The sequence below is a fragment of the Camelus ferus genome, chromosome X, assembly GCF_009834535.1.
Source record: "Camelus ferus isolate YT-003-E chromosome X, BCGSAC_Cfer_1.0, whole genome shotgun sequence".
Lineage (NCBI taxonomy): Eukaryota > Metazoa > Chordata > Mammalia > Artiodactyla > Camelidae > Camelus > Camelus ferus.
In genome coordinates, this window is record NC_045732.1 from 42,540,660 (window position 1) to 42,565,031 (window position 24,372).

At 40.6% G+C, this 24,372-nt stretch overlaps 1 protein-coding gene and 1 pseudogene across 3 annotated transcripts; one reads left to right on the forward strand and one right to left on the reverse strand.

Moving 5' to 3' along the window:
• The first annotated feature begins 7,720 nt into the window (after positions 1 to 7,720).
• ZNF157 (zinc finger protein 157) lies at positions 7,721 to 22,313 on the forward strand. Of its 3 annotated transcripts, none has more exons than XM_032474552.1 (5): positions 7,721 to 7,916; positions 9,584 to 9,876; positions 18,575 to 18,714; positions 19,009 to 19,104; positions 20,035 to 22,313. In XM_032474552.1, the coding sequence occupies exons 2-5, from the start codon at positions 9,815 to 9,817 to the stop codon at positions 21,060 to 21,062; spliced, it is 1,326 nt and encodes a 441-aa protein (XP_032330443.1). In that variant the 5' UTR covers positions 7,721 to 7,916; positions 9,584 to 9,814; the 3' UTR covers positions 21,063 to 22,313. The 3 variants fall into 3 exon arrangements, with proteins under 3 accessions (XP_032330443.1, XP_032330445.1, XP_032330444.1); XM_032474554.1 differs by having other exon boundaries at positions 18,588 to 18,714; positions 18,923 to 19,104; XM_032474553.1 differs by having other exon boundaries at positions 18,588 to 18,714; positions 18,954 to 19,104.
• A 121-nt stretch (positions 22,314 to 22,434) lies between these two features.
• Positions 22,435 to 24,372, reverse strand: LOC102506266 (annotated as a pseudogene).

Genomic DNA, 24,372 nt, shown 5'->3' on the forward strand with positions numbered 1-24,372 from the left:
CATGGCAGTTGATGATTGCCATGACAACAACTGGAAAAGCCCATACAAGGATGGGAATAAAGGCGACTGACTCCAGCACACCCGAAAGGGGGACATGATGGCAGAAATCTCCCATAAAAGTCCATGAGGCCTAAACCCAGGCCAGAGCTGTCTTGACCCATGGATCTCTGCTTGAGCAGCTTCCTTTCCTTTTCCCTGCTCAAGCACTTTCTCTTTCCTCTTCTGAGCAATAAAACAGCCATTCACTTTGTTCCTCTGTCTCTGCTGGGAATTCTTTCACAGCCAGTTGCCAGGATCCACACTTTGGTGGGCTCCCTAATTTAGGTGTCTTTGTATCCATTAACACCACCAAGGAATCTGCCACGTAGCCATTTGCAGGCTCTGTCTCTTTTGTTGGCAGACAGAACAGTTGTCATTGGCATTTTGTGCCTCAGAGGCTACAAGAGTACTACATCTAGATTCACCCCATCTCTGCATTGCAGTAGTGCCCTCATGTCCACTCATTTCATGGACCAAGTGGCCACGTTAAGCGAGCACGGGGGATATCTGCTTGTCAATTTCAGTCACTTTCCAAACCTGGAAAGGGGTTCTTCTGATGGGCATCAACATGTCCAACCTTAACATACTTCTCTAATTTCCATATGGCTGTGCCCTATTCATTAATATTTTAAAATTGAAGCATAGTCAGCTTACAACGTTTTGTCAATTTCTGGTATACGGCATAACGTTTCAGTCATACGTATGCATACATATATTCCTTTTCATATTCTTTTTCATTATAGGGTACCATTAATTAATAAAGTCCAATAACGAGGTAGTAAGTACCCCTGAAATGGAAATTCAAAGTCCCAGGAGTCATCACTAGGAGATGTTCACAGGCTTTTGCCCAGACTAAGCTCCATGTAGGGCTATTACACAGAGAATTTGTCCCTACCAGCTTCTCTTCTATACTGTGGACTCAGGCAGTCTTACTGATTCCCATTTAACATGTCCAATTACCATTGCTTAAAGGGCAGATTTACATGCCTTCTGTTTTACAATGTTACACAGGGGAAATTTTCCCCAGTCAGATACGATGTATACCTCTGTGATAGAATCAGATAAAAAGATGCAGCCACTTCACATAAAGCCTGTTTAAACATACCAATCTATAGACTTTTTTTTTTTTTTAGCTTCCTTTGTATCATTAATGTCTTGTTTTTTATGAACTATTTTATTTTTTCTGCTTTTTAAAAATATGTTTTTATTGAAGTATAGTCAGTTTACAATGCTGCATCAAAAATTTGTTTTGGGGGGGTAGGTAATTAGGTTTATTTATTTATTTTAGTTTTTTTAATGGAGGTGTTGGGGATTGAACCCAGGACTTTGTGCCTGCTGAAAAACACTACCACTGAGCTATACCCTCCCTTAGATTTTTATCTTAATTACATTCTGTCGATAAAAAATTAATCATCTTCTCCAAGTTAGAATTCAGGCTCCTTTTGTATTAAAAAGGGAGGGAGTACACTTGGTTGTTGCAAACTTCTTGGTGCAGGAATTCTTTGTTCTTGGAATCCTTTGTTCCTGTAGCTGTCCGTGTGGGTCAGATGATGGTGTCCTTGTAAACTTCCAACAAAACAAACGTTATTTTCTATTCTGCAATTTGTTATCTTTATATGAATGGAAAAGTGTTAATATCCTGAAAGGTCAGAGCCTTGAGAATAGTCTGTTCTGTATATTTCAGGCTATAGATAACATTCTTTTATAAAAGGTGCAGAACCAGCAAGACTAAGCCTAGGAAACAGAGCCCAGGGTTAAAGTCAAAGGAACAGATCTAATATGGAGTCAGATTTGTTCTTTTACAATGTCAATGAGCCCTGAAAAGGTTTCTTTTCCACCCTCTGACTATTTCACCCATCCTTGTGCAAAAGGCTCAGGGACCACAGCAAACAGTCAATCCAAGGGACTCTGGCCCTTTTGTCAATCTTTAACTTGATTAATATGCCCAATAGCTGCTTGATATTGTGTTTAGCAGGAAGGAATGGGGAGGAAATTGGTCTATGCTATTTCATCTGGACTGGAAACTATTTTTTAACCATCAATGCCTCTTAGGTCTGACCTCAAACTCAAGCCTCTGTTAACTCTTCCACTATCAGTGCTACTTTGATCTGTGCTTGAATGTGGGTTTCTGTTAACAATTCACCATCAGGGCTCATCTTTATATATCTTCAATCCTGGTCTCTACCATTCATGCCCATCTGGTCTACAACTCAAAACCATGCCTCTTTTAACTTGACCACCATCAATGGCATATTGCCTAGAGTTGTGCCATTTGACATGGCAAACACTAGTCATATGTGGCTATTGAGCACTTGAAATGGGGTTAATGAGACTGATAATTGAATTTAAAATTTTATTCGTTTTAATTAATCAAAAATTTAAAATAGATACTCAAGTGGAAGATGTAGTGCTTCAATAAAGTGCAACACAACTTTGGATTAAAAGATCTGTAATGGGGAGTGGAGCATATAGCTCAGTGGTAGAGTGTGTGCTTAGTATGCACGAGGTCCTGGGTTCAATACCCAGTACCTCCATTAAAAATTTTTAAAAACCTCCATTAAAAAATAAAAAAAAGCAAACCTGATTATCTTCCTCCCTCCCCCCAAAAGTAAAAGATTTGAAACGCTGTTCTGTCACTATTAACCACAAACTGAGCTTTGAGATCAGAGTCACCACCTTTCCCTGGCAAACCTTTCAAATACTTAGCCACCGTTTAAAAGAAAAACTGTTCAAAATGTAACGACATACATTTTGGTAATATTAAACATTTCTTCTGTTAAAAAATACTCAATTCAGTTATTGGAAAACTTGTAAAGTATGTTTGGAACAACTTGTGAATATTAACCTACATTTTCATCCGTAAATTTTATGAAGTCTAAATATAAATCAAGTATTTCTCCTGAAAATTTAGCATTCACTTGAGGAGCGTTGTACGTGTAAAATAGACATCTGATTTCACAGACTTTCTCCAACACAAAGAGTGCCAAATATCTCACTAATAATTTAAAAAATTGATTACATGTTGAAATGATAATGTTTTGGATATGTAGTTTAAATGAAATATACTATTAAAGTTAATTTCATTCGTTTCTTTTCCTTCATTGTGTCATCTGTCTGCAGCCCCTCGTGCTAAGTTGCCTCCTCCTCTTCCACCTGGGTTGGAAATTGAGGCTGCTGCTCTGTGTCCAAGTGATTTACATTCTCCAGGCAAGAGTGAGAGGTTTCATCCTTCCTGATACAACTGGGAAGAGCAAAGTTATATCTGCATAGTAACAGGGATGTTCCTGCATTTCACTGGGCAGGGAGACTAAAGTCTGCCTCCCACACAGAGCCGCTGGCCAGCTGCACCATCTGCCCAAAGAAACCTCAGGTCTTGCTCCCACCCACTTCCACTTCCCTCACGCATCTATGTCTTCTATCTGTCCCCCCCTCAGGCTTATGCACTGGCTCCCCCTGGCATTGGACAACGAGGACCTCGCTGATTTACAGACCAGGAAGCCTCATGTGACTGGGGAGGCCAGAACCTGATTCTTAATCTGCCATTGACTAACTGCGCCTTTTGTCTACAGCCTCTCAGGTGCCACTTTAGCTGCCTCCTTTCACATGGCAATGGGGGTTACTACCTAGCAACAGTTTAGCATAGGCTGGAGAGGCCAAAGCCCAACTTCTGCAGTCATTGGCTAACCAGTTGCCTGTAGCAACTCAGGCTAGACCCCCATGTCTCTCTCTCACTCCGCACATAGCAACAGGAGCTTCTCCCTAGTAACAGGCTGCTGCTTCATCCCATTGGCCACCAGAAACCATATCCCACCTTTCATACACAGCCATTGGCCAGCTGTACCATCTAACTACAATCCCTCAGACTTGGTCTAGACAAGAGAGCTCAGATTGCCAGCTCCCATTAACTCTTCCATCACCACTGCTCATCTGGTAGGAGTTTGAATTTGTCATTTGTTATTTAATCCATCACCTACGACTCTCTGGTCAAAATCTAAAATCCAGGTTCCTGTTAATATTTCCACTACCTCTGGACCAAATTTCAATCCTATTAGTATTTCTCTGGTCTGACCTTTAATCAAGCGCTCTGATAATTCTTTCACTCTTGATGCCCTTCTGGTATTGTTTAGCATTCAGCCTTCAATGAACTATTCCTTCATCACTGGCCCTCTGATCTGAAACTGGAACCCAAGCCTGTTAATTTTTCCACCATCAATGCATGCTAGGACTGATCTCAAACTTGACCTCTGTGAACCTGTCCATTCCACGTTAATGATCTTGATAAAGTCCATCTGATAAAGCCCACAAGGGTCACATCCATAGTCTGACAGAAATGGGTTTATTAACTTGCTGCAGTAAGGGAGGCCACACATCATAGACCTGTGGAGGATCTCACTTAGGGTGGCCAAATTGTTTCAGTTTTGCCCTGGACTTTCCTGATTTTAGCACTGAAGATCCTTTGTTCCAGTAAATCCCTCAGTCCTGGGCAAACAGGGATGATTGATCACCCTAGTCTCACCAAAGAAAGAAGTAGGATTACTATAGGATGTTGGGGAAGAGTGGAGTTTAGTTAAAATTTAAATGAAGCAATGTTTTGATTAGCCCAAAGCAAAGTAAGTTGGTATGTAAAAGGGTCAGTGTCAAGTCTGGACTGTGAAGTGGATCCAGGGTCCTTTTTATTTAGAAACACTAAATTAAAAATAGATGTGACATGAGGACCTATTGTAGAGCACAGGGAATTATACTCAATTTCTTGTAATAATATATAACGGGAAAGAATCTGAAAAGAAAAAATATATATGTATGTATATGTATAACTGGATCACTTTGCTGTACACCTGAAACTAACACTGTAAATCAACTACACTTCAATAAAATTAGAAGAAAAAAAAAATAGATGCAACGTGTTTGCTTCAAATGCCCCTTATTTGAAGCTCTGAACCTGCGTTGGAAATTGAATCTGCTTCTCTGTATCAAAGTGACTTGGATCCTCCAGGCAAGAGTGGAATGTTTCATTCTTACTGATACAATTTCCAATAACAAAGTTTCTGATTGTCTATGATTTTAGAGAACAAGGTTTTTTTTGTTTTGTTTTTTTGTTTTTGTTTTTGTTTTTAAGCAGGGCTGGGACTAGGGTGAGGCAAGAGAAACACTCACCTCAAAGTGCAAAATTTCAGGGGGCACCAAAAAAAACCCAAAAAAACAAAAAAACCCTCAGCAATCAAAATAAATGGCATTTTAGTGCAGTACTTTTCAAAGTCAAAATTAATGTAAAAAATCCATGATGAATAAAATACCAAAACTTTTAATGCCTGAATTAGTTATCTACTGCAGCATAAAGAATTACCCTTAAACATAGAAGTTTAAAATAGCAAACATTTATTATTCCCCAGTGTCTGTGGGGTCAGGAATTTGTGGGTGGTTTGGCTGCGTGGTTCTATCTCAGGGTCTCTCCTGACACTGCAGTCAAGTTGTTATCTGGGGCTTTCTCAGCTGAGGCTGGAGGTTTCAGTTCCAAGGCAGCTCATTCACCTGGCTACCGGCTAGAGGCCACAGTTCTTCAGTGGCTATTGGCAGGAGTGCTTGGCACATGGGCCTCTCCAAAGACTGCTTGAGTGTCACTATGACAGCAGCCGGCTTCTCCCAGAGTGAGTTATAGGAGGGAGACAGAGAGAGAACACAAGATTGAAGTCACAATATTATAATCTAATTTCTGAAGTGACAAACCATTACTTCTGACCTTGAACCTGGGCTTCCGTTAACTATGCCATGTCTGTATCCCAGGAAAATACTAACTTTTCCATCATTAATCTCTCTGGTTTGATCTAAAAATGTCTGTTAATGATTTTCCCAGAAATCACCATCTTGTTTTAGAGGCCACAAGCCCAGGTGTGTAAGCAGACTTCTAACATGAATGAGCTTAAAGCACAATGGTCCAGTTCTTGAACTTTGTCCTCTGTTAGTCTATAAACATCATTTCCTTTCTGGTTTGAACTTGAACCCATGCACCTGTAACAGAGGTCTGTTTTGGAGGGCTGATCAAAAGGACTGTAGGGAGGGTGTAGCTCAGTGGTAGAGTGTGTGCTTAGCAGGCACGAGGTCCTGGGTTCAATCCCCAGTACCTCCTCCATTAAAATAAATAAATAAATAAATAAACCTAATCACCCCCCCAAATAAATAAATTAAATAAATTGTACAAAAAATAAATGTTCTAAAAGCGAAAACCAAAAACCCCCAAAATACCTTTAAAAAAAAGATTAGAGGGAAAAAAAAAAAAAGGACATTGATGGTAAGAAAGTTAGCCACGGTCCAATAGTTGAGATCTAGACCAGAGAGGCATTGACAGTGGAAAATTAACAGATGCCCAGTTTCTCAATTGACACAAGAAGGGCACATATGGTGGAAGAGTTAGCAAGCAGTTTGGATTCAGGGTCAATATACAAGGACACTGATGACTGAATCATTAGTAAAGAACATAAATCCAGATCAGAAAAGTGCAACATAGGTGTTGGTAGAGTTAAGAAAGGCCCAGATTTGAGATCAGCTCAGAGAGGCATTGATGGTGAAAGAGAACAGAGCCCAGGATTTGAGACCAGAAGTCACAAAGATAGTGAGTTTTGGAAATTTCTGTTGATGTGTGTGTGTTACAGCAATGTTCTCACACTTGCCATTCTGTCTTCCATCCAGTTCACAAATACGGCAGGTGGAGACAGAGAAAATGGGATCGTTTGAGAGGTTGACACTCAAATTCTCCAGATTTGTCGAGCTGAGGCCCAGGGAGAGGAAATGAATGTCCTTAGGGTGCCCAGCAAGCCATGCCTAAGCTTAGCCAGGGTCTGCCTGCTGGGTTTGAAACACCTTCAGCAGAGTAAAGAGCCTGTCTCATAAGCTTCGTGCAGGAGGGTATATATACTAGGACCAGGCTTTAAAGAATGTGTATAGGAGTTCAGAGGTGAAGAACACCCAGAAATCTGTTCTCCCCCGAGTCAGTAGCAGCTCCAGAATTTCCATACAAGAGAGGCTAACCTGGTTGGCAGGTGTGGGGGGCATGTCTTGATGTATTTTCATCGCGGGTGTGCTTATAACATTTTCTAAATATTTTCCTATTGATAATTTGCTGAAAAACATTAGTTGTCCATATCTAAGGCTAGTATTATTATTCCTAGCTACTATCATTTTAGTGGGGTAAATGAGATTGAGGGAGATTAAAATCTCCTCCTTACTAATTCCAGTACATCAAAAGGAGACGGCCCCACCTTGACTCCTCCCCTCTCTTCTCCAGTGGTATCGCCCAGAAGAAGATCTGACTTTACTTACTCCCTCTTCCCCAGTGGTCTCTCCAAGGAGAGGCTTGTACCACCCTGATTCCCCTCTCTTGCCCAGTGGTATCAACCGGGGGGGGGGGGACTGAACCATTCTAACTTCTTTCCTTAGTGACATCTCCCAAGAGGAAACTGTAGTCCTGACTAACCCCCCCCCCCCCCAGTGTATCTCCCTCGAGGATCAGGATACATTCCCCCTTCCCACCGGGATGGGGTTTGACACTCCTGCTTCTGTAAACTTTGAACAGACCTATAGGACCCAGTTCCAAAGACCAGCAATCTCTCGGAAGCTTGCCTTCAGGAAGTTTTTACCCCTGACCGTGTCGACACCCCCCGCCCCCGCCTTCTATGGAACAGCCCGCTGTACGGCACGGGCCCCAAGATGGCGGCCCCCACGGGGGAAGGCCCCGGCGCAGCCATGTTCCTCGCCCGGCGCCGCGGCTCCGGGACAAAGTCTCTGCAGCCCCATAAGCGCACCTTGTTCAGAGTGAGTAGACCGCAGCCTCACAGCTCTTGTGTGATCGTGTGCGAAATCGACAGCCCCAGAAGGGGCAAGAGGTGAGGACAGGAAACGGAAGTGGCCCTCGGAGGCTGTTTTAAGTCTTGTTGGCGGGCGCCGCTAAAGCGGGTGCATGAGGGTTTGTGGCGTGACAGTCATCAGTGGGTTTTGAGGTGATGGCTTTGTTGGCTTTTGAGAATGACAGACTGTCAGTTTGTGGGATCAGTTGGTGGAGAATTAAAGAATCTGGTGAATGGGAACATATGCGAGTCACGGATCCAGGCTTCTGAGGGAGTCAGTTTTTAGATTCCTTGCTGCGTCTTGTCAAGTCTTAATAGTGTGTGTTTTTAGATTTTTCCCTCAGTCTCCCCAGAGATTTGCTAATTTTATTAGCCTTTCCAAAGAATCAACTTTTGGGCTTGTTGACCCATTCTGATGTCCCTTTGTTTTCTATTTCCTTAATTTCTGCTATCTGTACTATTGTCTCTTTATCTAACTTCTTAAATTGGATGTCAATTCTTAATGTTCAGCCTTTCTTTGTTAAAAAAAATTTAAGAACATGAATTTCCCCTTAAGAATCTCTTTAGCTGCATTCCACAAAATTTTATATACACCGTATTATTATTATTGAGCTTTGTATTTAGTTTTTCTTTTTTATTTATTCTTTACATTACTTTACTATAATGCTTTTGGGAAGGTTGACATTTTTCTTAAATCTTTTTATCCAGGGATATGGTATGTCTGTGTGACTATTTTAGATTTGTCGGTTCTTAAAAACTTTTAAAACTGTATAGGTGCAGCTCCTTCAAAAAGTTCATTTTACATATTCTATATTTTTCTTGCTGTCATTACGAATGGATTTTTTTCTGTTTTCATTTGATCATTGTTATTACAGAGGGAAAAAAACTATCCGCTCTTATAATTTTATCTTGTATCCAGCCCCTTATCAAATTACCCTATGAATTCTGGTAGAGTCTGGTAGCTTTTCTATGTGTAAAAGCATATCACTACCAAAGAAAGCTACATTTTCACTTCTTTGCAATATTTATTCTGATTATTTCATCTTCTATTGTGTGAGCTGTAGCCAGAAAAACAATTCTGAATTGGATCAGACATCTCTATCTTTTTATTGATTTTAATGGCCATTGCTTCATCATTTTACTTTTTAGCATAGTATTTCAGGGCTATGTTTTGTAAATGATTTTTGTGATATTTAAGTGATTTAATTCTAACTCATTTTAATTTGAGTTTTTATTAGGAATGACTGCTGAATTGTGTCAAATGCTTTTTTTTTTTTTTTGGTGTTAGGTTAAAAGCAGCATGTTTCCTATCCCCTCATATTATTAATGTTGCATCGTCTGGAAAGAAGGGGCTGAGAACTTCCCTGTAGAAGAATTTAAGAGGGATTTTTCACCCTAAAGTGGCAAAATAGTTCAATTGGGCAGAAGAGCTCCCTTTCCTTCAGATTACCAGGTTTCCAGGTTTTCTGCCTCCACTGTCACCCACCAGGGACCCCATGGACAAGTCCTTCCCCTGCCTACCCCATGGGACTTCAGCACCATTCACTGCCTCAGTTCCACCCTCTCTCCAAACCCAGATCTGCCTTGAACCTAGAATTGAGGGATGGGCTGGCTGGGTAAAGTGTGAAGCACTCCCTGTGGAGCCACCAAAGAATGAGACTCTGAGCTCATTAATTTGACTCCAAATCTTATGATTGTTTCCATAGTCCACCCTGACTAATACTCAAGTGAGAGTTGCTGAACTCTGCGCGGTGAATGTGCAATGACACTGATGACATGGATACTGTCCTTTTAAGACTTGGTGTCTCTGTGGAGCTGCTGACTTTTCCCCTTATTGGAGGCTGCGGGATCTTCCATTCAGTCTGACTGCAGCCCACATACAGAGGCCTCTCCAGCTTTGGAAGGTGGGCTGATACCCAGAGTGAACATGCCAGCTAATGGGAAATCACCCCAGAGGTTTCCTGCCCTGGTTCCAGGACAACCTGGCAGATCATTTGAGGTAAGGAGGAGGAGCCTACTTTTCCCCCTATTTTTCTTTCTTTTATTTTTTTAGACAAACTTTAGTTTTGAGATAATTGTAGATTCAAATGCAATGTATTCTTTACCCAGTTTTCCCCATTGTAACATCTTGAAAAATCTCGGTACAATATCACAGCCAGGATATTGACATACAGAACATTTCCATCACCACAAGGATTGCTCAGTGTTGCCCTTTAATAGCTACTTCCCTCCTCCCACTCTCCCTCCTTAACCCCTGGCAACCAATAATCTGTGCCCCAATCCTATAATTTTGTCATTTCAAGAATGTTACATAAATAGAACATACAGTATGTAACCTTTTGGGACTGGCTTTTTTACTCGGCATAATTCGCTGGAGGTTCATCCAGATTGTTGCATATATGAATAATTTGTTCCTTTTTATTGCTGACTAGTATTCCATGGTATGGATTTACCACAGTTTGCTTAACCAGTTACTGGTTGAAGGACATCTTGGTTGTTTCCAGTTTTTGGCTGTTATGAATAAGGATGCTATGATTGTGTAAGATTTTTGTATGGGATGAATGCACATGAGTGCATTTGCTGGATTGTATGCAAAGAGCATTAAAACAATTAAGTGGTTTAATTTTTTAGTACAGTTTTATATTTACAGAATAATTGAGAAGATATGGTTTCATATACCGTTCTGCACACCACCCCCCTCCTCTGGCACACAGTTTCCCCTATTGTTAATATGTTGTATTAGTGTGGTTCATTTGTTACAATTAACCGATATTGATTATTGGCTATTAATTATAGTTGACAGTTTAGAGTAGGGTTCACTTTTTGTGTCTCATATTCTATGGGTTTTGACAAATGCATCATGACATATATCCATCATGCCAACCTGTTTCATCTGTGCTTTAGCTGTTCATCTGTCCTCTCCCTCTGCCTGACTCTGGCATCCACTGATTTTTTTAAAGTATCTCTTAGTTTTGCTTTTTCTAAAATGTCAAGTGGTAGAGTGCTTGCTTAGCATGCATGAGGTCCTGGGTTCAATCTCCAGTAGCTCCTCTAAAAATAAATAAACTAGTTACCTCCCCCCAACCAAAATAAAATAATTAAATAAAATGTCGTATAGTTGGAATCATATGGTCTGTGATCTTTTCAGACTGACTTTTTTCAGTTAGCAATTTGCACTCAAGTTTCCTCCATGTCTTTTTATGGCTCAATAGCTCATTTATTTTTTATCACTGAATAATCCACTGTCTGGCTGTACCACAGTTTGCTTATCCATTCACCTATTGAAGGACATCTTATGAATAAAGCTGCTATAAACATTTATGTCCAGGTTTTTGTGTGGACATAGTTTTCAATTCATTTGGGTAAATAACTAGGAGTGTAATTGCTGGGTCATGTGGTAAGACTGGCTAACTTTATAAGAAACTGCCAGACTGTCTTCTAGACTTTTTCACCATTTTTCATTCTCACCAGCAATGAATGAACATTCTTGTTGTATCACATCCTCACCAGCATTTGGTATTGTCAGTTTTTTGGATTTTAACCATTTTATTAAGTGTGTTGTGGTATCTTATTATTATTTTAACTTGCAATTCCCTAATGAAAAATGATGTTGTATATGGTTTTACATGCTTATTTGCCATCTGTATATCTTCTCTGATCAAGTGTCTACTCAGACCTTTTGCCCATTTTTTGATGTGGCTGTTTGTTTCCTTATTGTTGATTTTTAAGAGTTCTTTGTATATTTTAAATACAAGTTCTTTATCAAGTATGGGTTTTGCAAGTATGTTTCCCATTCTGTGGCTTTCACAGAGCAGAATTTTAAAATTTTAATGAAGTCCAACTTGTCAATTTTTCTTTCATGTAATGTACTTTCAGTGTTATATTTGAAAACGTTGTTAAACCCAGAGTCACTTAAATTGTCTCCTGTTATTTGCAGAAGTTTTATACTTTTGCATTTTACATATAGGTCTAACATCCATTTAGAATTAATTTTCGTAGAAGTTGTAAGGACTGCATCTAGAAGTATTGTTCTTTGCATATGGATATTCAGTTAGTTTCAGCATCATTTGTTGAAAAGGCTGTCCTTTCTCCGTTGATTTGCCTTTGCTGCTTTGTCAAAGATCAGTTGTCTGTATTTCCCTGGGTCTATTTCCTGGCTCTCTATTTATCCCATTGTCTATTTTTACCAATACCATACTTTTATTTATTGTTTTTTAAATTGAGATATAGTTGACTTACAATATTATATTAGTTTCAAGTATACAACATGATTCGGTATTTGTATATACTGTGAAATGACCACCGAGATAAGCCTAGGTGACGTCCATCACCATACATAGTTACAGGGTTTTTTTTTGTGTGTGATGAGAACTTTTAAGATTTATTCTCTTAGCAACTTTCAAATATGCAATACAATATCATTAACTATAGTCATCATGCTGTAGATTACATTCCCATGACTTATTTATTTTATAACTGGAAATTTGTACCTTTTGACCCCTTTCACGCATTTTGCCCACTCCCCACCTCCTACCTCTGGCAACCACCAATCTGTTCTTTGTATCTGTGAGCTTGTTATTTTGTTTGTTTTATTTTGTTTTACATCCCACATATAAGTGAGATCATATAGTATTTGTCTTTCTCTGTCTGACTTATTTCACTTAGCATAATGCCCTCAAGGTCCATCCAAGTTGTTGCAAATAGCAGAATGTCCTTCTTACTCATGGCTGAATAATATTCCATTATGTACACACACACACACACACACACACACACACACACATGTATATACACATACATACACACATATATCACATCTTCTTTATCTATTCATCAGTTGGATGGACATTTAGGTTGTTTCTGCTTCTTGGCTGTTGTAAATCATGCTGCAGTGAACATGGGGGTGCACATATCTTTTCGGGTTAGTGTTTTCATTTTCTTCAGATAAATACCCAGGAGTGAAGTTGCTGGGTCATATGGTAGTTCTATTTTTAATTTTTTGAGGAACCTTCATACTGTTTTGCGTAGTGGCTGTCCCAATTTACATTCCCACAGTGCACAAGGGTTCCTTTGTCTCCACATCCTCACCAACACTTGCTATTTGTTGTCTTCTTGATAACAGCCATCCTAACAGGTGTAAGGTGATATCTCACTCTGATTCTGATTTGCATTTCACTGATGATTAGTGATGTAGAGCATCTTTTCATGTACAACAGGACATCAGGCCAACAGGCCATCTGTATATCTTGTTTGGAAAAATATCTGTTCAGATCCTCTGTCCATTTTTTAATTGGATTTTTTTGCAATTGGGTTGTATGAGCTCTTTATATATTTTAGATATTAACCCCTTATTAGATATATGATTTGCAGATATTTTCTCCCATTCAGTAGGTTGCCTTTTCATTTTGTTGATGGTTTCCTTTGCTGTGCAGAAGCATTTTAATTTGATGTAGTCCCACTTGTTTATTTTTGCTTTGGTTGCCTTTACTTTTGGTGTCAGATCCAAAAAAATCATCACCAAGACTGATGTCAAGGAGCTTACCCCCTATGCTTTCTAGAAATTTTATGGTTTCAGGTCTTATGTTCAAATCTTTAATCCCTTTTGAGTTAATTTTTTATATGGTGTAAGATAGTGGTCCAGTTTCAGTTTTTGCACGTGGCTGTCCAGTTTTCTCACCACTGTTTTCTTAAGATACTGTCCTTTTCCCATTGTACAGTCTTGACTCTTTTGTCATAAATTAATTGACCATGTATCTGTAGGTTATTTCTGGGCTCTATATTCTGTTCTGTTGTTTGTATCTGTTTTTATACCAGTACCATACTGTTTTGATTATTGTAGCTTTGTAATATACAATTGATCCTTGAACATCACAGGTTGCCAGTCTTCTTATATGTGGCTTATTTTTAATGGCAAATACTACAGTCCTACATGGTTCATAATTGGTTGAATCTGTGGATACAAAGAAAATGGGGATAAAGGGGAACCAAGTATATGGAGGGCTAGCAACTATAACTATATATTTTCAACTGCACAGAGGGTCGATGCCTCTAATCCTGCATTGCTCAAGGGTCAACTAGTTTGAAATCAGAGACTGTGATGCCTCCAGCCTTGTTCTTCTTTCTCAAGATTGCTATTGACACAACATTGTAAACTGACTATAACTCAAAAAAAAAAAAGATTGCTAGCTCGTTGTAATATTTAACTTATAAGTCTTGCTTTTTTAGCTTTGTTAGATTTATACTTAGTGTTTCATACTTCTGAGTGTTTGTAAATGGTTTTATATTTTTTATTTTGGAGCCCATGTTTTCATTGCTAAGATACAGCTAACACATTGGTTTTCGTATGTTTATCTTGATTTTTGTGACCTTGTCATTTGGAAAAAGGGACAGTTTTCTTTCTTTCTTTTTATTCAGTATGCCTTTCATTTCCATTTCTTGCCTTATTGCACTGGTTAGAACTTCCAGCATGATGGTGAATAAGGGTTGTGAGAATGGACATCCTTGCCTTGCTCTTGGTCTTCAGTCTTTTACCACTGGGTATAATGTCAGCTATAGTTTTGTTCTTAGATGCTCTTTATCAAATTGAGGTGCTTTCTCTGTATTTCTATTTCTATTCAGGGTTTTGCAGGAATGAGTGTTAGGTTTCCTCAAGTGCTTTTTCTATACTGATTCATATGATCATGTGACTTTAAAAACCCTGTTAATGTGGTGGATTACATGGATTGATTTTTGAATATTGAACCTGTCTTGCATCCCTGGAATAAACCCCAGTTGGTCGTGGTGTAGAATTCTTTTAATATATTACTGAATTATATTTGCCAATATTTTGTCCAGAAATTTTGCCTTTATACTCATGAGTGATATTGGTGTGTAGTTTTCTTTTTTGTACTGTATTTGATTTTGTAAATGATAGTCAAAAATCTTCCTCTTCACGCTCTAAATAGTAATGCTATTTGGAGGCTGATGATTCTGGGCAATGCATGGTGACTTTTTCCTGATCAGTACTTTACCCTCCTCTAACTCTTCCTTCCCAGATCTTCCAAAAGAGAGTTAGAAATGGCCATATCCCCAGCCAGTTTTTGTTGGTTCATTTATTTACTTGTTAATTTTGTTTTCCTGTGGTGTTTCGGAAGCTTCTAAATATAAATAGGATAAATACTAGGATAAAAGGAAGTAAACAGAAGAAAATATCAACACAAGTTTTAGAATGTAGGCATGTTGGCCAACAATTGTTTACAACTAGAAACTTTGAAAGTCTAAATTTATTGCTGATATTCTGACATTCCAGTCAGACACATGAATTACAATGCCCTCACAGAGAAATCGATAATTCCTCTATAGTAAAGATTTCTTGATACTCGAGAGTCAAGAAATCTTTTGCTAGATCGCCATATGAATCATGGAAACAGTGTCTTCTATTATAACCTCGTCATAAATGCTATTACAGATCTCCTGTGGCGTTTTTCTTTTGGAAAGGATTTTTTTTTCAGTGTTTAAGTAAGATTAAAACCTACAAGCTTTTGTGTCCAGTTAATGAGTAATAAGAGAAGGGCTGAATATGAATTATCATCTGATTGGATAATTAAAATGTGTCTGACCCAGAGTCCAATTACTCAGTGATATGCCAGTTACTTTGTGTGGGATTAAGAGTTTTAGAGCAAAATACCTCTAAATAAAGCATGCCGTCTGAAAGCATAGGGATACTGTGTACATGAAATACTGCATAAGAAAGCTGATGGAAGCGAGTTGTGTCTTTAAACTTCTAACAGTTGGTTGCCATATGCAGGAACTTTATTTGTATTACTGTTTGATAATATAAATAATACAAGTATTTCTCAATTCTCTTGTTTTATGATGTAATTACTGCATGTATATGTTATATTTGGTGTGTTTCTTTCTCTATTGAGTGTTTCCTCTAAATTTTTTTTTGGTAATTAGGAAGGTTTATATTTTTATGCTGGGGGTTACCTTTGTGTTCATCCTTTTTATAGTACTCTTAGTCAACACTATTTTTTTTAAAGTTACATATTTATTTATCAAATTGTATATATTTAAGGTGTACAACATGATGATTTGATATACATACACATAGTGAAATGATTACTACAGTTAAGCTAATTAACGTATCATCTCCTCACACAGTTACCATTTTTTGTGTGTGATGAGTATACACCAGAAATTTACTCTCTTACCATATTTCCATTGTTCAATACAGTATTATTAAGTATAGCCATCATGCTTGTACATTAGATCTCTAGACTTTATTCATCCTACATAAATGTGACTTTGTATTCTTTGACCAACATCTCCCTATTTCCCCCATACCTTTGGTAACCACCATTCTACTCTTTGCTTCTGAGTTCAGATTTTTTTTTTAGATTCTCCTATAAGGGAGATCATATGGTATTTGTCTTTCTGTCTTATTTCATTTAGCATAATGTCCTCCAGCTTCATCCATGTTGTTGCAAACAGCAGGATTTCCTTCTTTCTCATGGCTGAATACTATTCCATTGTATATATATACACCAGATCTTCTTTATCCATTCATCCATCACTGTACACTAGGGTTGTTTCCATATCTTGGCTATTGCAAATAATATTGCAGTGAATATGTGAATGCAAATATCTTTTCAGGATAGTGATTTCATTTCCTTTGGATATATACCCAGAAGTGGGATTGCTGGATCATATGGTAGTTCTAGCGTTAATTTTTTGAGGAACCTCTACATTGTTTTCCATAATGGCCGTACCAATTTACCTTTTTCTTTCTTTGTTTGTTTCCTTTTGGGGGGGAGGGTAATTAGGTTTATTTATTTTTAGAGGAAGTACTGGGGATTGAACCCAGGACCTCATGCACGCTAAGCATGCACTTTACCACTTGAGCTATACCCTCCCCCTTACCTTTTTCTTTATTAATCTTTACCATCTAATTTGTCTCTCATCTATTACCTATACAGCAGTCAATGATTTTATTCAGTTTCCCCCTTTTTCTTTCTCTGCTCCTCCCATATTTTAGTTGCATTTTTTTCCTACTTTGTCAGGACACTTAATGTTTATAGATTATCCTTTAACCTATGACCCCAGCCTTGTTTTAGTCTTAGCTTTCCAGTTAAATATATGGAATGCCCACTGTCAGTCCTTTGGCCAAAATTTTCGCATTCACTGGTTTCGGTCAAAGCACATCATTTAGTATAGTGCTATCCAATAGAACTTCCCGCAGTGATGGGGATGTTCCGTATCTGTGCTGCCCAGCACTGTAACCAGCCATATGTGGTTACTGAGCATTGGAAATGTGCCTAGTGTGACTGACAAACTGAATTTTTAATTTGATTCCACTCTAATTCATCAAAATTTGAATTTAAACAGCCACATGTGGTTAGTAGCTACCATATTAGACAGCACAACTCTAGCAAATTCCCTGAGAAGGACACACATATTTTGGCATATTTAAAACTTTGTCTAAAGGCCTTGACACTTGCAGGGTATCTTGCCTGGATATAATTTCTTTTGTACTTTGTTCCCTTAAGTTTCTTGAAGATGCCTTGCTTTGTATGTTGTTTTTGAGAAATTGATGTCAATCTAATTCTTTTGCCTGGAGACCCTGAGGAATTTTTTTGTCTTTAAATTCTAATAGTTTATTAGGAGATATCTCAGAGTTCCAGGTCAATTTTCCTTGGTACCCAGTGGGCCCTTTGATTGATTGTGTTGAAGTTTGTTTTATGATCCAGGATATGGTCTAGCTTGGTGAATATTCCATGTGTACTTGAAGAAACAGTTGATCTCTCAGTTTTTGAGTGGAATGTTCTACAAAGTCATTGGTTGATTGGTGGTGTTCAGTTTTTCAATAGTCTGGTTGATTTTCTGTCTACTAGTTCCTTTTATAACTAAGAGAGGTGTTGAAAGATGGCAGCCATATTTGTGGATTTTCCCATTTCTCCTTTCAGTTCTTTCAGTTTAGCTTTGTGTATATTGTTGTTTCCCCAGCAACTGGGACAGGTCTAGGCACATACTGTTAACTTAGTAGTCAGTAGTCTTTCCTTCATGAATTGAAAAATTAATACACTAGCAGGGCTGTTTGGAGTTTTCCTCCCCCAAAGTATAATATCAAGCAAGACAGAATCAGGTGTCCAGTGCCCGCTAAACAATGGCCCTTGCCATCTGCCTCTACAAAGATTGGGCCACTAGCCACTGCAGTCGCTGACCTTCAACACACCCTGAAAGGAGTTCAGGGTAGAAATGAGAAATGAGGCACTCTGTGCTCTGGGAAAAACTCTGGCAGAACAGGCCTTCAGGTAGATATTTTCGGGAAAAGATTTTATGAGCCTAATTTCTTGCATCTTCTTATATCTAGAAAAGCTTAAAACCATTAACGGAGACATCTGCTCCTCAGGGTTAGCAGAAACCTCCTGCCAAAACGTGTGCTTGATGGCACATATCCCCCTTCAGCAAAATCACATATATACTGACCTCCCCCATCACCTCTTTGGAGCAGTTCCTCAGTGCTACCTGAGAGACTGTCACCCAGGCTATAGTCCTCATTTTGCCCCCAATAAAACTTAAGTCACAGCTCTCACATTGTGCATTTTTTTTTTCACTCGACACCAGTGTAGCTTCTTCTAATCAATTGTCAACAGTGTTCTGTTGAAAGAATTAGTTCCCACACATCATTTCCACGTGTCCCATTCTGATCATTGCAGATTGTTGTTACAGGGATCTCTGTCATTCGAAGACGTGGCTGTGGATTTTACCCGACAGGAGTGGCACAGGCTGGACCCTGCCCAAAGGACCATGCACAAGGATGTGATGCTGGAGAACTACAGCAACCTGGCATCTGTGGGTGAGGATTATAGTCCTTGTAACTCCTGGTAGCATACGTTTCCTTTCTTGGTTGCTGTACTGTGTCCAGCCTTTGTAGAGTTCGATGACACTTTAGTTCTAGATTGAAGGCTCACAGACGATTTATCAGTTTGGGGCACCAGGAAGAGTGTGTGTGTGTTCTCACTTCCCCCAGTGAAAGGTTTAAATGGGCCCCCTTCCTTGTGCAGCTCATGAAGATGCACCTTTCTCCTCCATCAGAGGCCCTAAAGCTCAGACAGCTTGGCCCACGTCCTGTGCCATTTCCCATTAACAGGCCTCTGCGTGGCCAAACCAGAGATGATCTTCAAGTTGGAACGAGGGGAAGAACTGTGGATATTAGAGGAGGAATCCTCAGGCCATGGTTACCCAGGTGAGTGAGCAAGAACTGGGCCGACAGAAAATAGGGGAATTAAGAGCTTAGGAATTCAGATCAAAGGTTATGTTCGGGCAGTGTTTTTCAGGAGTCTCTTTTCGGAGGCCCTCACTCTTTGAAAATGACTGGAGGACTTAAGGTCTATATGCTTTAGGTGCCTAAATCCCACAATCCAACATCTTTTTTGCTCACACTGAAGTGCTCTCTCCTATTTTATCTTGATTCTTCTGGTCATTTACCACTCTTCTCTTTCCCTGCCTGCCTCAGCTTAGACATTTATTTTTAGCTAGTCTGTCTCCCTTTAGTATTCTCAGTTGCTTTCCTTCCCTCCGTTGCCTTGGATGCCTTCTGTAGTCAAGCACTCATTCATACATTCATTCGGTCATCCACCAAATCTTAAATGAGGGTCTGCTGTACCCTGGTCACGTTCTAGGTGTGGGGATCCGGTAGTGAATAAACTAATATCCAAGTTCTCTTGGAGCTTGCAGTCTAATGAGGGAAAGAGACCAGAAACAAACAAATACATAGTGTTTGGTGGAAAGAAAATCAGTGCGAGATAAGAAGGGTAGACAGTGATGGGGTTTGTGCTTTTGGGGAATGAGGTCAGGGAAGACTCTTTGGTGGAGTTAACTTTAGTGCGCCAACATCAGTGAAGTGAGAGAGTCAGAGCCACATGGAGTATTCTGAGCAGAGAGAGCAGTAAGTACCAGCCTGGTCTGAGTGATATATTGTAGGAATAACAAAGACGTTTGTGTGGCTTAAGGGTAGGTGGTGAGAGTCTTAAGAGGTGATATCAGAGAATTTTAGCTGGGGGCCAAGTTACGTAGTTTCACAGGCTTTGTTAAGCACTTTTATTTTATACTGTGACAAGGGGAAGCCTATGTTGGGTTTTGAGTGAGAGTGATCTGATCTGATTTGTTTTTAAAGGCTCTCTCTCACTGCTGTGTGCCAACAATTCTGTTGGTGGTAATGCCCTCAGTCGTGATAATGACCTTCTTCAGCATCAGAAGATTCAAACTTTGGATCAAACTGTCGAATACAGGAAAGCCTTCTACAAGAGAACGGGCTTTGTTGGACATAAAAGAACACACACAGGAGAGAAAAACTTTGAATGTCACGAATGTGGGAAAACTTACTGCAGGAAATCAAACCTCATTGAACATCTGCGAATACACACAGGAGAGAGACCCTATAAATGTGGTGAATGTGCAAAAACCTTTAGTGCACGATCATACCTCATCGCTCATCAGAAAACTCACACAGGGGAAAAGCCCTTTGAATGTAACGAATGTGGAAAATCTTTTGGCAGGAAGTCACAACTCATTCTACATCGGAGAACACACACAGGAGAGAGACCCTATGAATGCACTGAATGTGGGAAAACCTTTTCTGAGAAGGCAACCCTCACGATCCATCAGAGAACTCACACAGGGGAGAAACCCTACGAATGTGGTGAATGTGGGAAAACGTTTCGCGTTAAGATATCCCTTACGCAACACCAGAGAACTCACACGGGGGAGAAACCCTATGAATGTGGTGACTGTGGGAAAAACTTCCGTGCAAAAAAATCCCTAAACCAGCATCAAAGGATTCACACGGGGGAGAAGCCCTATAAATGTGGTGAATGTGGGAAATTCTTCAGAATGAAGATGACTCTCAGCAATCACCAGAGAACTCACACAGGTGAGAAACCCTATCAGTGTAACGAATGTGGGAAATCTTTCCGCGTGCACTCATCTCTCGGGATACATCAGCGAATTCACACAGGAGAGAAACCTTATGAATGTAATAAATGCGGCAACGCCTTCTATGTCAAAGCACGCCTCGTTGAACATCAGAGGCTGCATTCAGGAGAGAAACCCTATGAATGTAGTGAATGTGGAAAAATCTTCAGTATGAAGAAATCCCTTTGTCAACACCAGAGAACTCACTCAGGCGAGAAACTTTATGACTGAAGTCAAGGGAGAAATGCCTTCTACGTGAAAGTATGCCTCAGTGACATAATCTTTGAATGTCAAGAATGTTGGAAAGTCTTTGGCCAGAAAACCAACGTCACAGAACATCAGAGAACTCACGGAGGCCAGCCCTTGCCTTGTACTATGGAGGAAGCTTCTCTAAGAAGACTCCTGTCACCATTTGACCAAGCCCTTTGGGCCATCTGATTACCGGGGCACACACAGTGCACCTGTAACAATTTGGCTCCTACACTGGTGTGGAAATTGATTTGATCCCCTTAGGGGATGGCTCATTGTTGTTTTCATTCCATTTGGATTTCCCTAATTAGTGGTGAGGCTGAACATCCTCCAGCTGTTGACTGACCATTTGTTTTTATTTCTTCTGTGCAATGACTGTTCATAGCCTTTGCTCATTGTTTTCTAATGGGCTGTTTATCTTTTACTTCTTGGTTTAAATGTTGTTTTTGTTGTTGTATTTAATATATGAGAATATAAAAATCCTTTTTTCAGTCATGTGTGTTGCAAATACCTTCTCTCAGACTGTGACTGGTTCTTTAATTTTGCTAACTCTTTTGCTGAGGTTTTTTGGGGAGGGAGGGGAGGTAATTAGGTTTTATTTATTTATTTAAAAAAATTGTTTTTAATGGCGGGACTGGGGATTGAACCCAGGACCTCATGCATGCTAGGCACGCACTCTACCACTGAGCTACACCCTCCCCACTGAGGTTTTATGTTTTGGTGTTAGTTTCAAGGTGATAATAATCTCCTATACCCTTCTCTAAAGTGAAGGTTTTACTTTGAACATTTTTTTTTATCTTATAGTAATGCAATCTATATGGTTTTATAAAGCTGCTTCGAGTTCCTGAAAGAGGAACTAAAAGAACACAGCATGTTGCTGCTTGCTTTGGCAATTACCTTTAAGTCAAGTCTTTGGAGCCTGGAGTATTACAGTAACATTTCCAGTGGGAATAACAAAGCACAGCCACCCCATGCATAATTCATACCAATTCATACTTAATTACTCTGGGAACTCTCACTGCTTGAAGAATGGATGTACTTCCAGATCATTCGCCAGAGGGAGGAAATAAATCCCCAGGTGGAAATTTCAGATTTTTCTACATTATACTGTACAACCAAAATAATACCTGGAAACCTGTGGGTTGTGTTTTTGGAGCGATGATGGAAACCCGTTTCTCTGTAATATACTAACAGTGGGTAAAATAAGAAAGTTACACAAGAGGTGTCTGTGTGTATGTTTCTCTCCCTCAGGGTGTTTGTTTTTATCCTTCCCTCAGTCTGTCTTTTCATCCTTTTATCTTTGCCTGTCTCTTTCTCACCATAATTTCCTCTTCACAAATCATGTTATGGAGACTTTTTTTTTATCACGTGTGGTGGCCACTGAATATAGTTTTGTCATATCTTTTTGGCTTAAGAAAAAAAAAAAAAGGACCCCTATTTGTCCTGCCTTCTGCATCCCAGATCAACCTAGGGTGTGTCTCCCCAGCCACAATTCAGAAAAGAGCTCAGGAGGCTACATTTGCAGTGAAAAAGCATCAGAAATGGCAGAAGCAGCTCAGTCCTTCACAGACCGGCCCCCTTTCCCTCTTTGATACTGCGTGGCCAAGAGGTATATCTCTGATGATTCTTTCCAGCTGGCTTCAGGTTATATAGCCCTTCTGTTCTGAAACTCCTCTGTCAGTCTCTTCTGTAACCAATGGCTTTGACTTCCAGCCTACGTTTTACAAAGGAATGTTCCCCCAGGATGCAGGATGTCTGGAGCCAGAAAGGGCCATCACAGGCTAATGAGCCTGTCATGGCCGAGGCTCTGGATCTCGGTGGCATTGGGTGCTGTGTCATTCAGAATCATATCTGCTCTCCTACTGGGAAGCAGTTCTCGAGTTCTCTGGACAGTTCTTGGGTCAGTCACATCAGCAGGGCACAGAAAAGTTGCTCCTTCCAGGGGTAATATGTGAAGATCTTCCCCAAGCACGAAGCCAACAGGAGCACTGGGATCTGTGCCTGCAGCCTTGACTCTCGCAAGCCAGGAGCCGCCTACAGTCTAACACCCAGAGGCCTGGCCGCAGGCTCTGGTGCCTCTAATTCAGCTCCAAGAGCTGGAAGGTGCTTCGACACCAATAATTCTCCGCCTTCACAGCCTTCACAAACCAGCCCTTCAAATGTTGTGTCAGCCACAGATGCTAAGCGCCAGTGTGACCCTTGTCCCAACTCCCAGCGGTGTGGAACCTTTGATGCTGAAGGGAAGCCCACACCAGCTTCAAGGACGTGATACAAAGTTTCACTGGGCTCTGAAAGACTTGGACAAAACCCCAGGAGGACAGGTCCTTGCCTCGCTTAGTTCCATGACTTTAGTGTCTAGCACAGGGTCTGACCTACCTGTCACAATTCTTAATAAAATTGACCTCAACCTGTGTGTAATTGAAGGGCAATTTCCAAGTCTCTGTGGAAAAGTGGGGTTTTTAAACAGTTTATCAACTGCCATGAGCTATCCACACCTCCTTTCATGTAACTCTCAGAACCATCCTACAAAGTAAGCTCTATATCCATTTTCTGATGAAAAAAACAAAAACAAAAAAACTATCACTATCCCTGTGGCTCCAGGCTGAAGTTCCTTCAGTACAAAAGCCTGCTGACGAGATTTGGAGGCAATGTTATCAGGAATCGATTCTTTCAAAAGCCGTAAGGAGTCTCAAGGGCAGAGGGCATGGAGTGGTCCTGGGCGTCAGAACTAATTCCAGAGATACACACCCCAAATCCGCCCCATTTGGGCAGCTGACCTCCAGCCCCATCCCGTGTCGTGGATTCAGCCCCATCGGCCTCCCCGTTCTCGGAAACCCGTGCCACAGGTTTCGGGCCTGCGGCGCTTTTCACAAGCTTCACCTCCACCTGCAGCGCCCACCTCCTTTGCCCCCTCCTCGTTCCAAGGCCCTCCACCTGCAGAGCCCACCTCACCTGCGCCTTTCCAAGGCCCTCTCCAGCTCTCTGTCTGACCGTCGCCCCTCTGGAGCCTTGGCCAACTGTTTACTTCACGTTGGCAGTTCTCACCTAGTCACCTAGCTGGGGCTGACCGCGTCCGGGCCTGGACAAGCTGGGCGCCTGAGCCCCCTTTAAGGCCTGGAGACCTGGGGCCGGCCCCTGGCCACTCCGCCCCCCTCCCCACGCGTGCAGTAGGTGCAACATAAATGCCCACCGCCGCGCCCACCCACCGCCCCGCTGGCCGCCCGGTTCACCCGGCTCACCCGGCTCACCCGGCTCACCCGGCTCACCCGGCTCACCCAGCCATGGACGCCAT

Bases quoted from the DNA above. Each gene is read 5' to 3' on its own strand.
- ZNF157 (XM_032474552.1), top strand. From the start codon at position 9,815: ATGGGAAATCACCCCAGAGGTTTCCTGCCCTGGTTCCAGGACAACCTG. The intron at 9,877-18,574 runs GTAAGGAGGAGG...TGATCATTGCAG, and splicing joins AACCTGGCAGATCATTTGAG to ATTGTTGTTACAGGGATCTC. The intron at 18,715-19,008 runs GTGAGGATTATA...TCCCATTAACAG, and splicing joins CAGCAACCTGGCATCTGTGG to GCCTCTGCGTGGCCAAACCA.